Source organism: Scyliorhinus canicula, chromosome 8, assembly GCF_902713615.1.
Source record: "Scyliorhinus canicula chromosome 8, sScyCan1.1, whole genome shotgun sequence".
NCBI classification, from domain to species: Eukaryota; Metazoa; Chordata; class Chondrichthyes; order Carcharhiniformes; family Scyliorhinidae; genus Scyliorhinus; species Scyliorhinus canicula.
This window is the reverse complement of record NC_052153.1, coordinates 179797075-179816736: the sequence shown is the minus strand read 5'-3', so window position 1 is coordinate 179816736 and position 19662 is coordinate 179797075. Positions and strand designations below refer to the sequence as shown.

The 19662-nt window shown below is 49.1% G+C and overlaps 1 protein-coding gene across 2 annotated transcripts in view; it reads right to left on the bottom strand.

Annotated features, from left to right (window-relative positions):
• Nucleotides 1-7797: 7797 nt before the first annotated feature.
• Nucleotides 7798-19662, bottom strand: part of LOC119970711 (15-hydroxyprostaglandin dehydrogenase [NAD(+)]-like) — a 77078-nt gene continuing 65213 nt past the window's right edge. Inside the window, exon 7 of one of the 2 annotated variants that reach the window (XM_038805772.1) lies at nt 7798-7974. In XM_038805772.1, coding sequence (XP_038661700.1) covers nt 7818-7974 — 157 coding nt within the window. In that variant the 3' untranslated portion in view covers nt 7798-7817. The remainder of the gene's footprint in view (nt 7975-19662) is intronic. The other variant, XM_038805773.1, reaches the window with a different exon arrangement.

Sequence of the window (19662 nt, the reverse complement as noted above, 5' to 3'; positions counted from 1 at the left end):
CTTTCTGGGGAAGTGAATTCCACAGACTAACGACCATCTGAGAGAAAACAATTCTCCTAATCTCTGTCTCAAACTGGGCAGCACTTATTTTTGAACAGTGTTCCTTAATTCTAGTCCTTCTCATTCGGAGAAACATCCTTTCAGGAACCACTCTGTCAAGTCCCTTCAGGATCTTATATGTTTCAATCAAATAACCTCTAATTTTTCTAAAGTCTAATGGATATAGGCCCTGCTCAATCTTTTCTCATTTATGGGTGGCAGGGTAGCACAGTGTTTGGAACTATTGCTTCACAGCGCCAGGGCCCCAGATTCGATTCCCGGTTTGGGTCACTGTCTGTGCAGAGTTAGCATGTTCTCCCCATGTCTGCGTGTGTTTCCTCTGGGTGTTCCAGTTTCCTCCCGCAAGTCCAGGAAGACGTGCTTGTTAGGTGAATTGGAAATTTGAATTCTCCTTCAGCGTACCCGAACAGGCGCCGGTGTTAATGTAAACCTACTTGTGACACTAATAAAGATTATCATTATTACATATGATAATGTCTAGAGTCAAGGAATTTGATAGGGGCAGACAGCCAAATTCACCGAAGGCAAAATCAAAGTGGAAAAATGGTATAATTAGCCAGACGCTCAGAAGCGATGCAGGCCAGTTACTACCTAGCAGGCAGAAGATAAGCCAGTTTCTGTCCAACAACATGTAAGTTTAGAGTGCAGTGCAGAAAACCTTTGTAAAGTCAGTTTAAATATCTTTTCTGGACAAGGTGCCCAGATTTGATTATCATCCCTCTACATTGTGGTCATTCTAAGATGGTTTTAATTTATAGATTTACTTAATTTGGAATTTGTTTTGGGAAACAGAGAAATCTTAAGGACTTCAGGAATCGTAGATATATTTTGGAATAATGGGTATGTTCTGCATAAGCTGTGTGTGTTTAGTAATTCATTTATCTGAATTGTTGTAGAGCAGAGTATTCCTGTTCATGTGTATTTGTCTTTTCTTTATAAAGTGTCTTTAATAAGTTTTACCTGTTGATGGCTGTTTGTTCTCACTGAAGTTTCACTTGTCTCCTCATACCAAAACAAGGCAACACTATGCACCCCCACGAACTGGTGTCCAAGTCGAGATACCTTCGCCAATAACATCACTGTGCTTTGTGAAAGAGGCACTTATCTTTCACTCAGCAGCCTCCAGGTTCCAGCCACAGAACACCCTAACGGAAGTCCACAAAAAGGCAGGCAAAAAGAGGAGGGATTGGGGGAATCTGGTACATCTTACTGGAACAATAGCAATCACTGGTCGAGCAGCCTGTCAATCAGAATGGTCTACATACCAGACTGGCTGCTTTGGGTACTGACCATCCAGAATGACAAGCTACTGGGCCAATGGAGTCCAAACTTCCCTGGCCTCGGGTCCCAGTAATTGGCACCATCTGTACACCTCTCTTCTGAACCCTGTCCCTCTCTCCACCTTTATAACCCTACTCTGCCCAAATCTTGCTCTCGTCTATCTCTGTTTTAAGCCCAGTTTTGCTCCCTCCAGAGGTACTGGGAGTCAGAAATTCGGATCCATGACAACAGTGTAGCCATAACAAGTTTATTTGATAATTCTCAATGATCAATACAAATAACAACGGTTGAGATCGTACAATCTTATTGCAAAGAAAACACTTTAATTATAATAATAAAAATAATAATCTTTCTTTTGTCACAAGTATGAAGTTACAGTGAAAAGTCCCTAGTCGCCACATTCCGGCGCCTGTTCGGGTCAGGGTTTTTTTTACAACACAAATAGAATGATGATATTCGGGACGATCCTTTAAAACAGAGATGAGGAGGAATTTCTTCAGCCAGAGGGTGGTGAATCTGTGGAACGTTTTGCCGCAGAAGGCTGTGGAGGCCAATTCACTGAGTGTCTTTAAGACAGAGATAGATAGGTTCTTGATTAATAAGGGGATCAGTGGTTATGGGGAGAATGGGGATAAGGAAATATCAGCCATGATTGAATGGCGGAGCAGACTCGATGGGCCAAGTGGCCTAATTCTGCTCCTATGTCTTATGGTCTTATGGAAGGCTGAGTTTTGGCACCTCAAAGTTGTCAGGTTTTTAACATCCTAGCCCCTCATCATTCTCTGAAAAGTGCATGTAAAGTTTTAGTGCACCTTACCACATGAATGTAGAACTGGGGGGGAAATTTGAACCTAAGCTCCCCAACAGGAAAGTTGAAGGGATCAGATGTGACAATGAACATGAGGAATAGGAGCAGATGTCAGATATTTGGCTCCTTGAGGCTACGCCACAATTCAATAACTTCCTGGATGACCTTTGATCTTAATTTTCCGCTGATTCCCATATTCCATAATTATCCAAAACCGAATAGCTGTCTATCTCAGTCTGGAATATGCTCGAGGACTGAGCATCTCCAGCCCACTAGAATAGAGAATATCAAAAACACACAATCCTCTGAGTGAAGAAATCTCACCTCAGCCCAGTTCAAAACAGCTAACCCCTTATCCTGAGGCTACATCCCCATGGTCCAGACACTCCAACCAGCAATTCAGCATTTACCTTGTTGAGCCTTCTCAGGTCACTCTGAAGTCAGTGGGGGAGTAAAATGTCTCAGTTCCTACTCACACCAATCTAAGAAAACACACTGAATCTGCAGCAAGTGGAAACTTTCCTTCCTGCCCCATCACCACAGTTTCGATGGAGCAGGAATCACAAAGTGGGTGGCTGGCACTGACACAGTCCCCAGTGAGGCAAGGGTGCTGGATGAAGAGAGAGGGGGAATGGACCAAATTGCTGGTCAGCTGATAGTCGCCTGGACCAAAGTGGACCAAATTGCTGGATAGGTGACAGTCGCCTGGAAAATGGAGGGCCTGTGAACCTATAGAATATTTCACAAGTCCACAGCTTGAGTATGGAGTGCATACCAGACTATTCACCGGGTCTGACTGAGTCAGTGAGCTCTAATGTATGATACAGCTTCATTTCACTCATGTACAAAGCACAGGGGCACGTAGGAGGTGCCAGGCAGGAGTAATTTTAATGCATGCGCCACTTGGTCCATCTTTCAAAGTGTCAAGACCACTCCCGTACCCCTTTAATATCTCACACTGTACTATTACTTTAAATTATTTTCAGCAGCTTTCGATATCAGATTAACCTCAATAATCTTTGGCCCGAAAGTGATAATGGCTTTTAAACTGAGTAACAAGAAAAAAAAAAAAGATATTGCACTTTGAAATGTGTAAAAGTAACATATTCCACCATCGATATAGAATGTTTTAAAAAACCCCAAGCCTTGTGATGCGACCATCAATTCACACGAGACAATTAGTAGAAGTGAACAGTGGTTTTAATAAGCTATATCTGTGCCTGCCTGCGACTGCTCTGTATAGAGTGCTGCCTACAGGCTGCAGGTTTATATACCACCCCCGAGGGGGCGGAGCCAATTGCGGAGCCCACAGGTGCATCAGCATAATACAATACAATAGTGGTGAATTGCAGTAGCAATACATTCACCACACCTTGATTTTAGGTTTGCCCGCCTAATGTAAAACAGGCAGAGGGAGGAGAGACCATTTGGAATTGAGTGGGAAGTGGGTTACTTTCCCATTCCATTCCCTTCCCAATCTGACCAAACGAATTTGACATTCCAGGAGGCAAGTTGGGGGTCCTCTTTAAACATACAGATGGAGTTGTATGATGCTAATCCCAGCCTGAGGCCTAGTTGAGCGGTGGTAGTTTTCCCTCATCAGATCAAACCTGAACAGTGCCCAGGGATAGGAGAGGCAGTTTAGACTCAATCACTTTATTGTGAGCCTGGAGTCACATGTAGGCCAGGTAAGGAAGGCAGATTTACTTCCCTGAAATACATCAGTTAGCCAGATGGGTTTTTATGACAATCCAGGAGTTTCGTGACCATTAGTAATGAGTCCAGTACTTGTGTTTCCTTATTGTTGAAAGGCGGGTGGGGGGCAGTGGATGTATGAGCTGGATTGTTCCTCCAGATCCCACCAGGAAACATTTTCCTTCTTCACCGTGGATCCTTCTTGCAGTATTCCACAAGGGACCTATGGGGTGAGAATGCTTGTCTTCCCAGTGCTTCTTGCGAGTACAAGCTGCCCCGCTCAGGACGGGGCACCTCAATTACCCACTGTACATAAGATCGGCCAGAAAGTCACCGACCAGAGAGGAACCCAGTAGGGAGCTACCGGGTAGCGTATATATTGTTTGTGTAAGTAAAACTTTGTTTCTTTTACTTGGTGTGGGCTCCCCATATTCTTATTAAACCTCACCCAGAGTTCTTCGAGAGACTCTGTGCACTGTGACTTTGTGGGGGATACTCGTAGTCCCCCCCCACCCCCCCAAGCTACTCCAAATGGGAGCCAGGCAAATCCCTGCACTGGGCCGAGGCCCAGCTCAGCTCAGTGAGATCAGTGTTTTGCCGTTTTCTCTGAGGTTCTGCAGTTGCAGCAGGAAAGGTCGAAGAGAGTGAAATCCAGTGGAATTTTGTTACAGTGACAACAAAATCCTTCTCCCCTCACCCCTTCCTTCGCTTTGTTTTTCAGCATGTTTTGCAGTTCGGGAGGATTTGATGAATACTTGCCCACTGATGTATCAAAAGATCCGTGGGTAAGGTTGGGACAGATGCTAAACTTCTAAACACATGGGATCTATCACATGACAATAGCAGGTGAGTATTTGGAATATAGTTGATTTTAGCTATCACAGGGTTTAGTTGGTCCTTCTTTTTCATTTGTTCATGGGGCGTGAGCATTGTAATTCCTACCGAGTGGGTGGCAAGCTTCTTGGACAGCTTTAGACTACCTGGTGCAGGTACACACACACTGCTTCTTTTCTGTATTGGTTTGATACAACTGAGCGGCTTGCTGGGGCATTTCAGAGAGCAGTTAAGGGCCAATCACTTTACTGTGAGCCCGGAGTCACATGTAGGCCAGGCCAGATAAGGATGGCAGATTTCCTTCCCTAAAATACATCAGTTAAGCAGATGGGTCGGGCTGCACGGTGGCGATGTGGTTAGCACTGCTGCCTCACGGCACTGAGGTCCCAGGTTCGATCCCGGCTCTGGGTAACTGTCCAATGTGGAGTTTGCACAATGTCCCCGTGTTTGCCTGGGTTTTGGGCCCACAACCCAAAGATGTGCAGGGTAGGTGGATTGGCCACGCTAAATTGCCCCTTAATTGGAAAAATGAATTGGGTACTCAAAATTTATTTTAAAAAAAGAAACAAGATAGTTAAGCAGATGAGTTTCTGTGGCAATCGAGTAGTTTCATGCACGTTGTCAATGAGTGAAGTGCTTTAGTCAGATTTATTAATTGAGTATCAAATCCCCATTGATCCGGTAGGATTTAATCTCATATCTACTGAGCACCCTATCTTGGGCCACTTCCCCACCCTATCACCTAATCTGCACATTTCTGGACACTAAGGAGCAATTTAGCATGGCCAATCCCACCAAATCTGTACGTCTTTGAAATCAGAGCACCTGGAGGAAACACATGGAAAAAGTTCAAACACCACACGGACAGTCACCCAAGGCTGGAATCGACCCAGGATCCCTGGCACTGTGAGGCAGCAGTGTTCACCATTGTGCCAACGTGCTGCTCAGTGACATTACCACTGGGCTCCATTATGCACTGGTGATACAGCACTGAGACATGGAGGCTAAGAAGATCTCAGCTTCAATTCCCAATATTAGAGTTTTAATGGAGCAGAGAACGATGAAGATTATCCTTGGCGGTTTGGTGAAGCCTTTCAGTCTCAGAAAAGAGAGAGTTTGGCCTTGTTGAAAGGTTTCTGACTTTTTCTCCAACAGTCTATGCTGGAAAACATGCAATGCGCCAGGTACACTTGTTCATGATGTCCTAACACTCACTATTTAAGCTCAGTTTTGTTTAAATTGCTACTACGATCATGCTAAGAAATTGATTTAATTAATTTCCGGTTTAGATCTGGACAAAATTATCATGAAGAGTACTCATTTGTTGCAAAAACCTAATCAGCTCATTATCTTCTTTCAGGGATGGTCTGGCGTATATGTGACTCCAGTCCCACTCTTATGTTGACTCTTGATGTTCTCAAGGCAATGACGTATGGACAATAAACCAGCGTCACCCATGGGGGGAAATTCTACTTTGTTACTATATACATACATACAAGAGATTTTCATTTCCCTGAAGATTTCATGTTAAGTTGAAGCTCATGTCTCCCGATGGAATTTTGATTCCCTGTTAAAGTTCTGATGCCCCCCCGCGCACCCCCCCCCCCCCCCCCCCCCAAGTCACCCTCACCCTGCCCTGGAAGTGTGAGAACCTGAAGTTGATGATGCTTCATACTCCCTCCCTAATAGCATGGTGGGTGCACCAACACCACTGGGACCGCAGTGGTTCAAGAATGAAGCTCACCACCACCTTCTCGAGGGAAATTAGGGGTGGCCTAGCCAGCGATGTCCACATGAACTAATTGAATTTTAAAAAACGATTGCCATCATAAGGAATCATGAGGCCTATAAAGACATAATTTGGGCTCATTGTGCCTGTACTGAAAGAATGGGTAAAGACATATCTATGCATAGAAAGATGTGTCTGGATATTAATTGGGATGGTTTCAGAAATTTCAATGGAAAGCCTGGCAACGTGCCTTTTGTCATTGACAGGTTTACCTGCTCGGAAGTCGGTCTCAGTGGCTGTTTTAACTTTCAGGCAGGCAGGGAGGACTCCGGAACAGACAAGCCTGAACCATGACCCAGAGGAATATTCCTGTTTCTCCTGGCCCACAAGCAGTGCTGTAAAAGCATATTATTTCTCGCTGAGATGTCCTTGCCTCCCTTGAGCTGGCAGGTGTGCTGGAGGACTGGGATACCCAACCAACCAAGCCTGGATTTGTCAACACTGCCAGCCTCATTAAAATATTTAACTGGATAGCCCACCTCCCGGGAGATGATTGGCTATCTACCCCTTGTCCCACCTCAGTGTAACCTAGAAGTGGGGGTATGGGGGTCGGATTTCAAGCGGTAAATTTTCCGGTCTCACTTGCCGTGGGAATCATCACTAGCAGGATGGAAAATACCGCCCCAAGTGTTCAGAAGTTTAGCATCTGTCCTGACCCCAACCCACCATTTTGTAGTGGTTGCAGTTCAGCCAGAAAGCTGAAAACATCTGGCAACATCGAAGGAAAAAAAAAGAAACAAATTGAAAAATAAAACACTATGACTGATAGTACAGACTTTTACCTGTTATGTATTAAAGGGATCATTTGGCATGTATTCCCTGGGGCGGTGGACTCCATGTATATAGTGTGCCATTGCTTTAAGCTATCCAAAACACACACACCAAATAAAAACCCATCACGTTTTACTGATGGATAAATAGGAGGCACGGTCCAGATAAGTGGATTATGGAGGTATGAGAGGTTCAGGCGCTCCCCTGAGCATAAATAAAATCTTGGCAATTGGAAAGAAGCATTGCGAGCTCAAGCTCCTCGTTGCTCGTTTAAACTGCAATTTGTCGAACGGAATCCACAATTATTTCACGCCGCAGGTCCTTTTTGATTATGAAAATGTTATTAAATTAAACGATTTAAAAGAAGAAAAGGTTAAAATATTTCAGGCAGACCCACGGCAGAGAGTCATCTGGAAAATGAGCAACCTGCGGCCATTCAGAAATTTTGCAAGCCACAGTTTCAGCTGCAATGGAGCTGTGCCGTTTTCACTCTTAAGCGCTCGCCCACTAAACACAGAGGCAGGAGAATTTGAGAAAAGCACTGTTGGCAAGACTGAGGCAGCACTGAAAGGACACGCTTTATTTCACTTCTGGCTGTACCAACGTCGTCTCGTAGACCTCAAAGTGGATCCCCTGTGACTTGGTTATCTTCATTACTGCTCCGTTCAGCTCGTCCTCTTGAAGTATTTTCATCAATCCCTGAACGATTAACGATGGTCTGCAAATGGCAATATTTCTATTTTATTTTTAAAACTCTGTTTCCGCGTAAATATTTTCACAAATACCTCCACAGGAGCATCTCTTTATGGACTAGAGAACGAGGAGTGACCTGATTGTAGTGTTTAACAACGCTGAAAGAATTTGATAAGGTAGGTACAGAGAAACTGCTTCCTCTGGTGGGGGAAATAAGGAACAAGAGAATCTGTGGAAATCTTTATACCGCAGCGGGCTGTAGGAGCTAGGTCTTTACGTTCATGGCTGAGATAGACACATTTTTAATCAGTAAAGGAATCAAAGGTTATGGGGATAAGGGGGAAAGTGAAGTTGAGGAGTGTCACATCAAATTGGCCACGATCTCATTGAATGGCGGAGCAAACTCAATGGGCAGAATGGCCTAATTCTGCTCCGATGTCTAATGGTATAATTAGAGCTGAAGACCTTAAGGGAATTCAGGCAGTAGTTTTTCCATATTAAGTTTGCAAACCCCCCCCCCCCCCCCCCCCCCCCCCCCACACACACACACACACAAAAAAGGATGAGGGCATTGGGGATCAACTGGAGCTCGAAATGGTGAGAGATTCCAGAGTTCTGAGGTGCAGAGGGTTTTGGGTGCATTAATTGCAAAAGGCTAGTATGCAGGTGCAGTAAGTAGTGAGGGAAGCCAATAGAATTTTTTGTTTGTTGTGAAGGAGACTGATTATTAAGGTAGGGAGGTTATGCTTCATTTGTACAGGGCATTGGTGAGACCACATCGGAGGTGTTGTGTACATTATTGGTCTCGTTATTTAAAGAAAGGTGTAAATGTGTTGGAAGCAGCTCAGAGATGGTTTATTGTACTAATACCTAGCATGGGTGGGTTGTATTATGAGGAAAGGTTGGGGAAGCTAGGTTATTATACACTCGAGGCAACTTAATTGAAACCTTTTAAGATCCCGGGGTGCATTGACAGGGTGGATGCGGAGAGGACGTTTCCTCTTGTCGGAGAAGTTAGAACTAGGTGGTGACTGTTTAAAAATAAGTAGTCACTCATTTAAAACAGAGATGAGGAGTAATTCATTCTCTCAGAGGGCTGCGAGTCTCTGGAACTCTCGTCCTCAAAAAGCGGTGGAAGCAGAGTCTTTGAATGTTTTTAAGGCAAAGGTAGATAGATTCTGGATTAACAAGGGGGTGAAAGGTTATTGGGGGTGTGCAGGAATGTGGAGTTGAGGTTACAATCAGATCAGCCATGATCTTATTGAATGGCAGAGCAGGCTCGAGGGGCCGAGTGGCCTACTCCTAGTTCACGTGTGCGTTCATGTTACTCTATATGTTCATATGTATGTTTGTATGTCTTGCCACCCTGAGAAGCTGGTTGCATTGGTGGAACTGCATTCTTTGTAACGGTTTAGGGGCTGGTTTAGCACAGTGGGCTAAACAGCTGGCTTGTAATGAAGAACAATGCCCGTACCAGTCTCCCCGAACAGGCGCCGGAATGTGGTGACTAGGGGCTTTTCACAGTAACTTCATTGAAGCCAACTTGTGACAATAAGCGGTTATTATTATTATTATTGTTTTGACTCGACTTCCGGGCGGCGAGCGAGGAGGTCGCAGGGAGAGGGGCTCCCGCAAGCGCCAGGAAGGAACCCCCCCCGACAGGCCGGACGGCGGAGGAGGAGCGGGCGGCAACGGCGGAGGAGGAGCGGGCGGCAACGGCGGAGGAGGAGCGGGCGGCAACGGCGGAGGAGGAGCGGGCGGCAACGGCGGAGGAGGAGCGGGCGACAACGGAGGAGGAGCGGGCGGCAGCGGAGGAGGAGCGGGCGGCAGCGGAGGAGGAGCGGGCGGCAGCGGAGGAGAAGCGGAGGAGGAGCGGGCGGCGGCGGAAGGCGGCGGCGGAAGGCGGAAGGCGGTGGCGAGGAGCAACGGCGACAGGGAGGCCCAGCAGCGGCAGGTCCAACCCCTCTCCCCCCCCCCCCCCACGCGGGCCGGGAACGGTGCGGCAGCGGCGGGCCCTCTTTTCTCCCCCCCCCCCAAACCAGCAGCGGGGACCCACCCCCCAACCAGCAGCGGGACACCACCCCCCCAACCAGCAGCGGGGACACTACCCCCCCCCCCCAACCAGCAGCGGGGACACCACCCCCCCCCCCAACCAGCAGCGGGGACACCACCCCCCCCCCAACCAGCAGTGGGGACACCACCCCCCCCCCCCAACCAGCAGCGGGGACACCACCCCCCCCCCCCACAACCAGCAGCGGGGACACCAACCCCCCCCCCCCCAACCAGCAGCGGGGACACCACCCCCCCCAACCAGCAGCGGGGACACCACCCCCCCCCCCCCAACCAGCAGCGGGGACCCCACCCCCCCCCCCCCCCAACCAGCAGCGGGGACACCACCCCCCCCCCCCCAACCAGCAGGGGGGACACCACCCCCCCCCCCCCAACCAGCAGCGGGGACACCACCCCCCCCCCCCCCCCCCAACCAGCAGCGGGGACACCACCCCCCCCCCCAACCAGCAGCGGGCCCCGGCCCACTCGCCCCCCCCCCCCCCCCCCCCCCAACTGCAGTGACCACCACGTGGCAAGGACAAAGGGACTCTCTCTCTCTCTCTCCTGGGCGAGTGGGGAGAGAAAACAAAAGAAAAAAGAGACTTATATTTCTGTTCTTTTTTTAAAATAAAAACCCAAAAGAAAACTGGTAAAGAGAAAAGGGGTGAAATAAAGGGGTAAAGGAAAGAAGGGGGGAAATAAATTTTTCATTTAAAAAAAAAATATATACATATATTTTTATATATATATATATATATATTAATAAATAAAATTAAAATAGGGTGCGGAAAAGGGGGAAAAGAAGAACAAGGAGAGAAGAAACGATGAAGGGGAAGGGGGAGAAAAAAATGCCAGAAGGGACCCAAGAGAAAGGGGGCACCGGAGGTAGACGGGGCAAAGGGCAAACCAGCTTGGGCGAACGAGTCAACACGCGAAGCAGCGGGAAGAATGTATCGCCGCATCCAAAAGAGCTGGACGGGCGGGCAACCTCTCCCCTGGGGTTAGAGGGGGGCGTGAATTGGAAGGAAGCCATTGCCGAGGTGGTGAGGGAGCAGCTGCAGGCAATCAAGGCAGAGTTAAAAGCAGACACAGAGGCCGCAGCACAGGCAGCAGTGACCAGGGCCATGTCAGGGGTGCAGCAGGCTCTGACCAGAATGGAGGAGAAAGTGGATGCCCAAGGGAAGATACTGGAAGCCCAAGGGGCAACCATTAAAGAGCTGGAGAAGGCAGCGACTGACGTGAGCGACCGGGTCATGTCCCTGGAGAGGGAAATGGCGAAACTGAGTGCAACACAGGGGAGCCTGAAGGGCAGGGTAGACGACCAGGAGATCAGCTCGAGAAGGCAAAATATTAAGATAGTGGGCCTGCCAGAGGGGATAGAGGGTAGAAATCCCACAACATTCGTGGCTGCGATGCTGGGCTCCTTAGTGGGGCGGGAAACTTTTCCCACCCCACCGGAAATGGACAGAGCTCATCGGTCACTGCGCCCGAAGCCCAAGGAAGGGGAAAAACCGAGAGCAGTTATAGCCAGACTGCACCGGTACCGGGATAGGGAGACAATCCTGCGCTGGGCCAAGGAGAATAGAGCCTGCAATTGGGACGGGCACGCCATCCGAATCTACGAGGATTTTGGAGCGGACATAGCTAAGAGACGGGCGGAGTTCAACAGAGCGAAAGCAGCTCTCTATAAGAACAAAGTACGTTTTGGTATGCTGTACCCAGCAAAACTCTGGGTCACATACCAACACAAGGAATATTTCTTTACAGCCCCTGCCGAGGCGAATAGATTCGTCGAGGAGCACGGGCTGGAAAAACGCCATGGGAAGTAGGGACGAGGGGCCCATGGCAAGGAGATACGTCATGCCGACGGGGGGGTGGGGAGTGGCGAGGCAAAGCCAGCCCCCTCCCCCCTGGCAGGAACACCCAGGAAAAACAACCCAATGCCCAAGGGCCCGCTCCAGGTGGGAGGCCAGGCCCCGGCACGAGGGAACGGGAGTACTGGAGAGGGGAGAGGGGAAGCGGGACAGCAACCTCCGAGAGGGGAGCCACCGTGCTAGCAGGAAAGCTAGCGAAGGGGGCGCGCAACAGAGCAGGGCCGCAGCGCACCCCCAACAGGGGGGAAGGTGCCAGGCAGGGGAGGGGGGGGATCACCCATCAAAGGTGGGAGAGCAAATGGGGACAGGAATGGGGGAGAGAGGGGCAATGGAGGGGTACACAGGGGTATCCCCGAAAGGGATAGAGCGGGGGGGGGGCACTCGGGGGGCGAGAGACCAGGGAGGGGAAATGCAGGGACGAAGGGACAAAAGAGGCCAGAAAGGGAATAGGGCCACAAAGTGCCACAGACAAGGGCTCGAAACAGGGAACTGCTGCAAGCACCCACCCAGTACGGTCTGTGGGTGAAGGGGCCCCCCGGAGTGCAGGGGACTACCCGCGTGGCGGACACACAGTGGACGGCCATGGCGGGTGTCCCCGGGACAAGGGGGAACCCCGGAGCGCAGGGACCCGACCGCATGGGGAGAGCAGTGATAGTGGACATCCTGGACGGCCCCCTAACAAAGGGAAACCCCAGAGGGCAGGGGCGCGTCCACCGGACAAATATGGTTAACCCCACAGGAGCAAGGGGGCAGAAGCCCCCCACCAGAATAGTCACCTGGAACGTAAGGGGACTTAACGGCCCAGTGAAGAGATCTAGAGTCCTCACCCACCTTAGAAACATGAGGGCCGACATAGTCTTCCTCCAAGAGACGCACTTGAGGGAGCAGGACCAACTGCGGGTAAGAAAGGGCTGGGTGGGACAAACCTATCATTCCTGTTATGGGGCAAGGGCCAGGGGGGTGGCGATCCTGATTGGCAAGAGGACAATGTTTAGGGCGACAAAGACGGTTACGGACCCAGGGGGACGGTATGTCATGGTCAGCGGGGCCCTGGATGGGGCGCCGGTAGTTCTAGTTAACGTGTATGCGCCCAACTGGGACGACACGAGCTTCATCCAAAAGACCATGGCAGAAATCCCGGACATAGCGACGCACCGACTAATCATGGGGGGGGACTTCAACTGTGTACAGGACCCAACGACGGACAGATCAAACCCCAGAACGGGGAAAACCTCAAACATGGCAAGGGAACTCAGTCACTATATGGAGCAGATGGGAGCAGTAGACCCCTGGAGATTCGCCCACCCGGGGGAGAAAGAATTCTCTTTCTTCTCCCCAGTACACAACGTGTACACCAGAATTGACTTCTTTGTGGTGGGGAAAACGGTGCTTCCAGAGATAGACAAGGTGGAATACTCCGCAATTGTGATATCAGACCACGCTCCACACTACATGGATGTGCGGCTAGAGACGGGAAGGGCCCAGCGCCCCAAATGGAGGTTGGACGGTGCCTTACTAGCTGACAAGGCCTTCAGCGAAAGGATAGCGCAGGCCATAGCGGAGTACACTGAGATCAACCAAAACGGGGAGGTCTCACCCTCCACGTTCTGGGAAGCGCTTAAGGCCGTACTAAGAGGGGAAATCATAGCCTACAAAGCGCAAAGAGATAGGGAGGAAAGGGTGGCTAGGCAGAAGCTGGTCGACTCCATACTGGAGGTAGACCATAAATACTCCGAGGCCCCGACCGTAGAACTCCTGGCGGAGAGGAAAGAATTACAAAGGAACTTTGACCTGCTCTCCACCAGGAAAGCAGTACACCAACTCCGCCAGGCACGCGGGGCCCTATACGAACACGGAGACAAAGCCAGCCGCCTGTTGGCCCACCAGCTGAGAAAGCAGGCAGCCAGCAGAGAAATTGCGCAAATCAGAGATACCAGAGGCACGTTGGAAACAGAACCAGAGAGGATTAACAAAACCTTGAAGGCCTTCTACCAAGAGCTGTACACCTCAGAGCCCCCAACGGGGAAGGCTGGGATGAACCGGTTTCTTGACGGACTGGACATACCAGTTGTGGGAGAGGGCAGAAAACGGGATCTGGAAGCACCACTAGCACTGGGAGAGATCATGGACAGCATTAGCTCCATGCAGGCGGGGAAGGCGCCGGGACCGGACGGATTCCCGGCGGACTTCTACAAAAAATTTGCGACAGCGCTGGCCCCGCACCTGCGGGAGATGTTCACAGACTCGCTAGCTAGGGGCACGTTGCCACCCACGTTAGCACAGGCCTCAATCTCGCTGATACCTAAGAAAGACAAAGACCCAACGGAATGTGGGTCATACAGACCCATATCTCTGCTGAATGCAGACGCCAAAATACTGGCCAAAATCCTAGCCAAGAGGCTAGAAGACTGTGTACCTGAGGTGGTCACAGAGGACCAGACGGGCTTTGTCAAAGGTAGACAGCTTACCGCGAACATCAGGCGCCTGCTGAACGTGATAATGACCCCCTCCGGGGAGAGAACACAAGAGGTGATCGTCTCCCTGGACGCAGAAAAGGCCTTCGACAGAGTCGAGTGGAAATACCTCATAGAGGTACTGGAGCGGTTCGGGCTTGGAACAGGGTTCACCGCTTGGGTAAAGCTCCTGTACAATGCTCCCATGGCGAGTGTACAGACCAACAATACCAACTCCCAATACTTCCAGCTGCACAGGGGCACCAGACAAGGATGCCCACTGTCCCCGCTGCTGTTCGCACTAGCAATTGAACCGCTAGCAATCGCGCTCAGGGCAGCAAAAAATTGGAGGGGGATCCGAAGGGGAGGTAGAGAGCACAGAGTCTCACTCTATGCGGATGATCTGCTCCTCTATATCTCGGACCCACAAAGCAGCATGGACGGAATCATCGCGCTCCTGAAAGAGTTTGGAGCCTTCTCGGGCTACAAACTCAACATGAGCAAAAGTGAGATCTTCCCAGTACACCCGCAAGGGGGGGGGGGGGGGGGGGGGGGGGTGGGGGGGGGGGCAGCACTAAAGGGGCTGCCGTTCAATCAAGCCCGACATAAATTCCGCTACCTGGGGATCCAAATAGCCCATGACTGGAAAGGGATCCACAAATGGAACCTCACCAGCCTGACGGAGGAAGTTAAAAAGGACCTGCAAAGATGGAACACACTCCCGCTCTCCCTCGCGGGGAGAGTTCAGACGATCAAAATGAACGTACTGCCCAGGTTCCTCTTCCTGTTTAGATCCATTCCGATCTACATCCCCAAGGCCTTTTTCAAAGCGCTGGACAAACTCATCATGGCGTTCGTATGGGGGGGTAAAAATGCTAGGATCCCAAAGAAGGTCTTACAAAAAACAAAAACCAGGGGAGGGCTAGCCCTCCCGAATCTACAATTCTACCACTGGGCGGCAACAGCCGAGCGAGTAAGGGGATGGATCCAGGAGCCAGAGGCCGAGTGGGTGCGTGCGGAGGAGGCCTCCTGCATGGGAACCTCCCTCCGGGCCCTCGCCACGGCAGCACTCCCATCCCCACCCAAAAAACACTCCAGCAGCCCAGTGGTGACAGCCACCCTCCAATCCTGGAACCAACTGCGGCAGCAACTTGGCCTGACCAAAATGTCGAACAGGGCTCCCATCTGCAACAACCATAGGTTCACACCAGCACTGACTGACGCCACCTTCAAAAGGTGGAGGCAGGACGGGGGGACACTGACAGTCAGGGACCTATACACGGACGACAGGATCGCAACACTGGACGAACTGACAGAGAAATTTCAGCTAGCTGGGGGGAACGAGCTACGGTACCTGCAGCTCAAAAACTTCCTACGAAAGGAGACAAGGACGTACCCACAACCGCCACGACAGACACTACTGGAAGACCTACTGGACGCAAGTATCCTAGAGAAAGGGAACTGTAGTGACATGTATGACCGACTGGTAGATAGGGACGACACCGTACTGGACGCAACAAGAAGGAAATGGGAGGACGACCTGGGGATGGAGATAGGGTGGGGACTCTGGAGCGAAGCACTGCATAGGGTCAACTCCACCTCCACGTGCGCAAGGCTCAGCCTGACGCAACTAAAAGTGGTACATAGAGCCCACTTAACAAGACCCGTATGAGTAGGTTCTTCCCGGAGGTGGAAGACAGATGTGAACGGTGCCAAAGAGGCCCGGCCAACCACGCCCACATGTTCTGGTCTTGCCCCAGACTCGTGGAGTACTGGACAGCCTTCTTCGAGGTTATGTCCAAAGTGGTGGAAGTGAGGGTGGAGCCATGCCCGATAGTGGCGGTCTTCGGGGTTTCAGAACAGCCAGATCTATTCCTGGGGAGGAGGGCGGACGCCCTTGCCTTTGCCTCCCTGATCGCCCGCCGTAGAATCCTGTTTGGCTGGCGGTCAGCAGCACCGCCCAGAGCTGCGGACTGGCTGTCCGACCTCTCGGAATCTCTCCAAATGGAGAAAATCAAATTTGCCATCCGAGGGTCGGACGACGGCTTCCACAGAATGTGGGAGCCATTCATGCAACTGTTCCGGGACCTATTTGTGGCCAATGTACAAGAGGAAGAATAGTCGGGGGAAGGTAGCGGGAGGGGGGGGGGGGCTACAGGTTCGGTACGGGGTTCGATGGCTAGCTAAGGCCCAAAACCAAACTAAATAAACATGTTGAGGGGGGGGGGGGGGGGCGGGCGCAGTTACTACTACGAAGATGCTTACCTGTAATATGTATGTTAATTTTTGCGTGTTTGTTTGTTTTTTTTGTTCTTTTTCTCTCCTAACAATTTGTAATTTGTTCAATATAAAATATGAAAACTGAATAAAAACATTTATAAAAAAAAAATTATTATTATTGTTTTGATGTAACAAAGTATCTAGACCACTTAAGTGGGTACTGAAATCACATATGGGCCAGATCTAGTCATGATACCAGGTTTACCTGAAGTAGTGAAGCATTTAAGTTTTTATGACTAATCCAATAGCTACACAGTCAGATTTACCTGAACCAACTTCTTATTTCCAAATATCCTTTGAAAGAAATTGAATTCAAATCCTCTGACCAGCATGAAGCTCCTTGCGATTGTTAATCTCCGTGTCTAGATTGCTAGTCTTTGGTACTTAATCAATGTCTTCACACAAACACTTCTTCCAAGTAGGCCAACAGAAGTGCAAACTAGAGTCAATGGAATTTAGATGTCAGTGTTTCCATAGAAGCATGGGTTAGATCAGGGGTGGGCAAACTTTTCCGTGCAAGGGCCACATTCAAAAATTCACAATTCACAAAGGGCCGCATAGTATATTAAGTAAAATAATTACTTCACCCGGTTATGATTCTGGGCGCCTCATATAGAACATAGAACAGTACAGCACAGAACAGGCCCTTCGGCCCTCGACGTTGTGCCGAGCAATGATCACCCTATTCAAGTCAACGTATCCACCCTATACCAGTAAGTAACCCAACAGCCCGCCTCCATTAACCTTAAAAAAAATTTAAAAAAAAAAAAATTTAAAAAAAAATTTTTTTTTTTTAATGACTTGGCGGGCCGCAGAAATACCTTTGGCGGGCCGCATGCGGCCCGTGGGCCGTAGTTTGCCCACCCCTGGGTTAGATGGACTGATTCGCCTGCCCCATCTGTACTTTTCAGTTCACAGAATTTCAAAAATGTCAGTGACTGTGTAAACTAATTTGCGAAAGATTGAAATATTGAAACTGTTGGGAGGTGGGGAGACTGCTTTTTAAAACAAAATATCAAAACAGAACGTTGATGCTTATCATAAAGTGGTTCAAATACAAAAGTTATATTGCAGTAATATAATGTCCCCACTGTGTTCAGTCTGTACCCCAGGATGGAAATATTTGAAGGATGTGCCACACAGCTTTACTGGAAGGAAACTGGGGCTAAAAGGGTTAAGTAATGATGCATAGACTCGGCTTGTATTCCTTGAGTAAATTAATTAAGGTGCAGTTGCTGAGTTACGCTTACTGGAATCTACATTAAGCCATATTAGACCAGGCTTGCACATTGTTAATTCAACACAATGCATGTTTGTTTTACCTTCATTGACCACAAGGAAAATTCACTGAGTGGAGTAACCGTTAGGGCTGCCTTCAATTTCAGGTGCTGTGTTTTTTTTTCACAACATGAACTTAACTTGAACCTAATTTGTCAAATGGAATCATCACAGAACCAAGCCAAAGTCAATACCACACAATACAGTAGCGTAGTTATAAAACTAAATGGTGTGACTTCACGCTCAGATATGATCACTGGGACAGCACGGTGGCCTAGTGGTTATCACAGCTACCTCACAGCACTGAGGTCCCAGGTTCGATCCCGGCTCTGGGTCACTGGCCGTGTGGAGTTTGCACATTCTCCCCGTGTCTGCGTGGGTTTCGCCCCCACAACCCAAAAACGTGCAGGGTAGGTGGATTGGCCATGCTAAATTGCCCCTTAATTGGAAAAAAATTATTGGGTAATCTAAATTTATAAAAACAAAGATATGATCACGGGCTTGCTTGTTGAGGTAAGGAAATTGAATATAGGCGCATGCCATACCAATGCCTTTCTGGCCAGCCTCCCATTTCCCAGCCTCAGCTCATCCAGAACTCTGTCACCTTCCCTCTATCAAATCCCGTTCAACCATCACCCTGGCGTTCGCCGAGTTAGATAGGCTCTTGGTCCTGCAAAGCCTCAACTTTAAATTGTGTTCAAATCCCTCCTCAGGCCTGTGACATTTTCATAAATGTAAAGAACTGCAAGGTTTAATGTAATGCTTACATTAACCACTAGAGGGAGCTAGATGCATAACTATATAAGGCATTGATGCTAAGCCTTGTGGGTGAGAGGTTGAGGAGAAAGCTGGAGCACAGACTGAAGGACAGATAGTGTGAGTGCGAGCAGATCATAGTTGATGTAATAGTGTAGAGATTAGTAGGAGAGGACTGTAGATTATATGTTGTATGTGTTGAATCCAATTACGTAGTGTCACTAAATTTATAGCTTTGTTCAATTTAAAAGCTATTTGTGGTCTTTGTGAATACTACACCAACCATCCTGAAATAAGCAACACAAAGAGAACCACAAGGCTCCCTAGCCATCTGATAACTCTATTCCTCCAGTTCCGGCCTCCTGTCCTTCATCAGTTTCCTTCACCTCACCATTGACAGCCTTGCCTGCAGCTATGTTTTTCCTTTGTTAAAACACTCCACCTCTCTTTCATCCTTTAAGAGGCTCCTTTAAAATATTTGACCATCTCTTTTGGTCATTTGTCCTAATTTATGGTTTGGTGTCAAATCTTGTCTGAACAAGCACTCTCACATTAAATGTGCTATATAAATGCATGCTGTTGTTGCTATATGCACTATTTCCTATCTTCCCACAATTCCCCCCCCCCCCCCCCCCCCCCCCCCCGCAATCAGTATGAGCACCAAAGATTGACTGATCAAACTTAAACAACAGGAGACAGTTCCACAATATATTACAAAAGGAGCCCATGGGAATGCTTTAGAGCCTGGTGAAGAATGATGTTGGAGATGGCTTCAGTTTGTTTGACTTTAATGATAAACAAAACAGAGTCAAATTTCAAATGGCAGAGGCGGTGTTGTGAGAAATAGTGCGGAGCAAGGCTTTGGATTACAGGACAATATATAGTCCAGTGACAATACCACTACACCACCGCCTCCCCTGATTGAGGTGTAGAAAATTATGAGGGACGTAGATAGGGTAGATAGAAAGAAGCTTTTTCCTTCGTGGAGGGGGTCAATAATGAGGGGGCATAGGTTTAAGGTAATCTGCCTGAAAGCTGGTT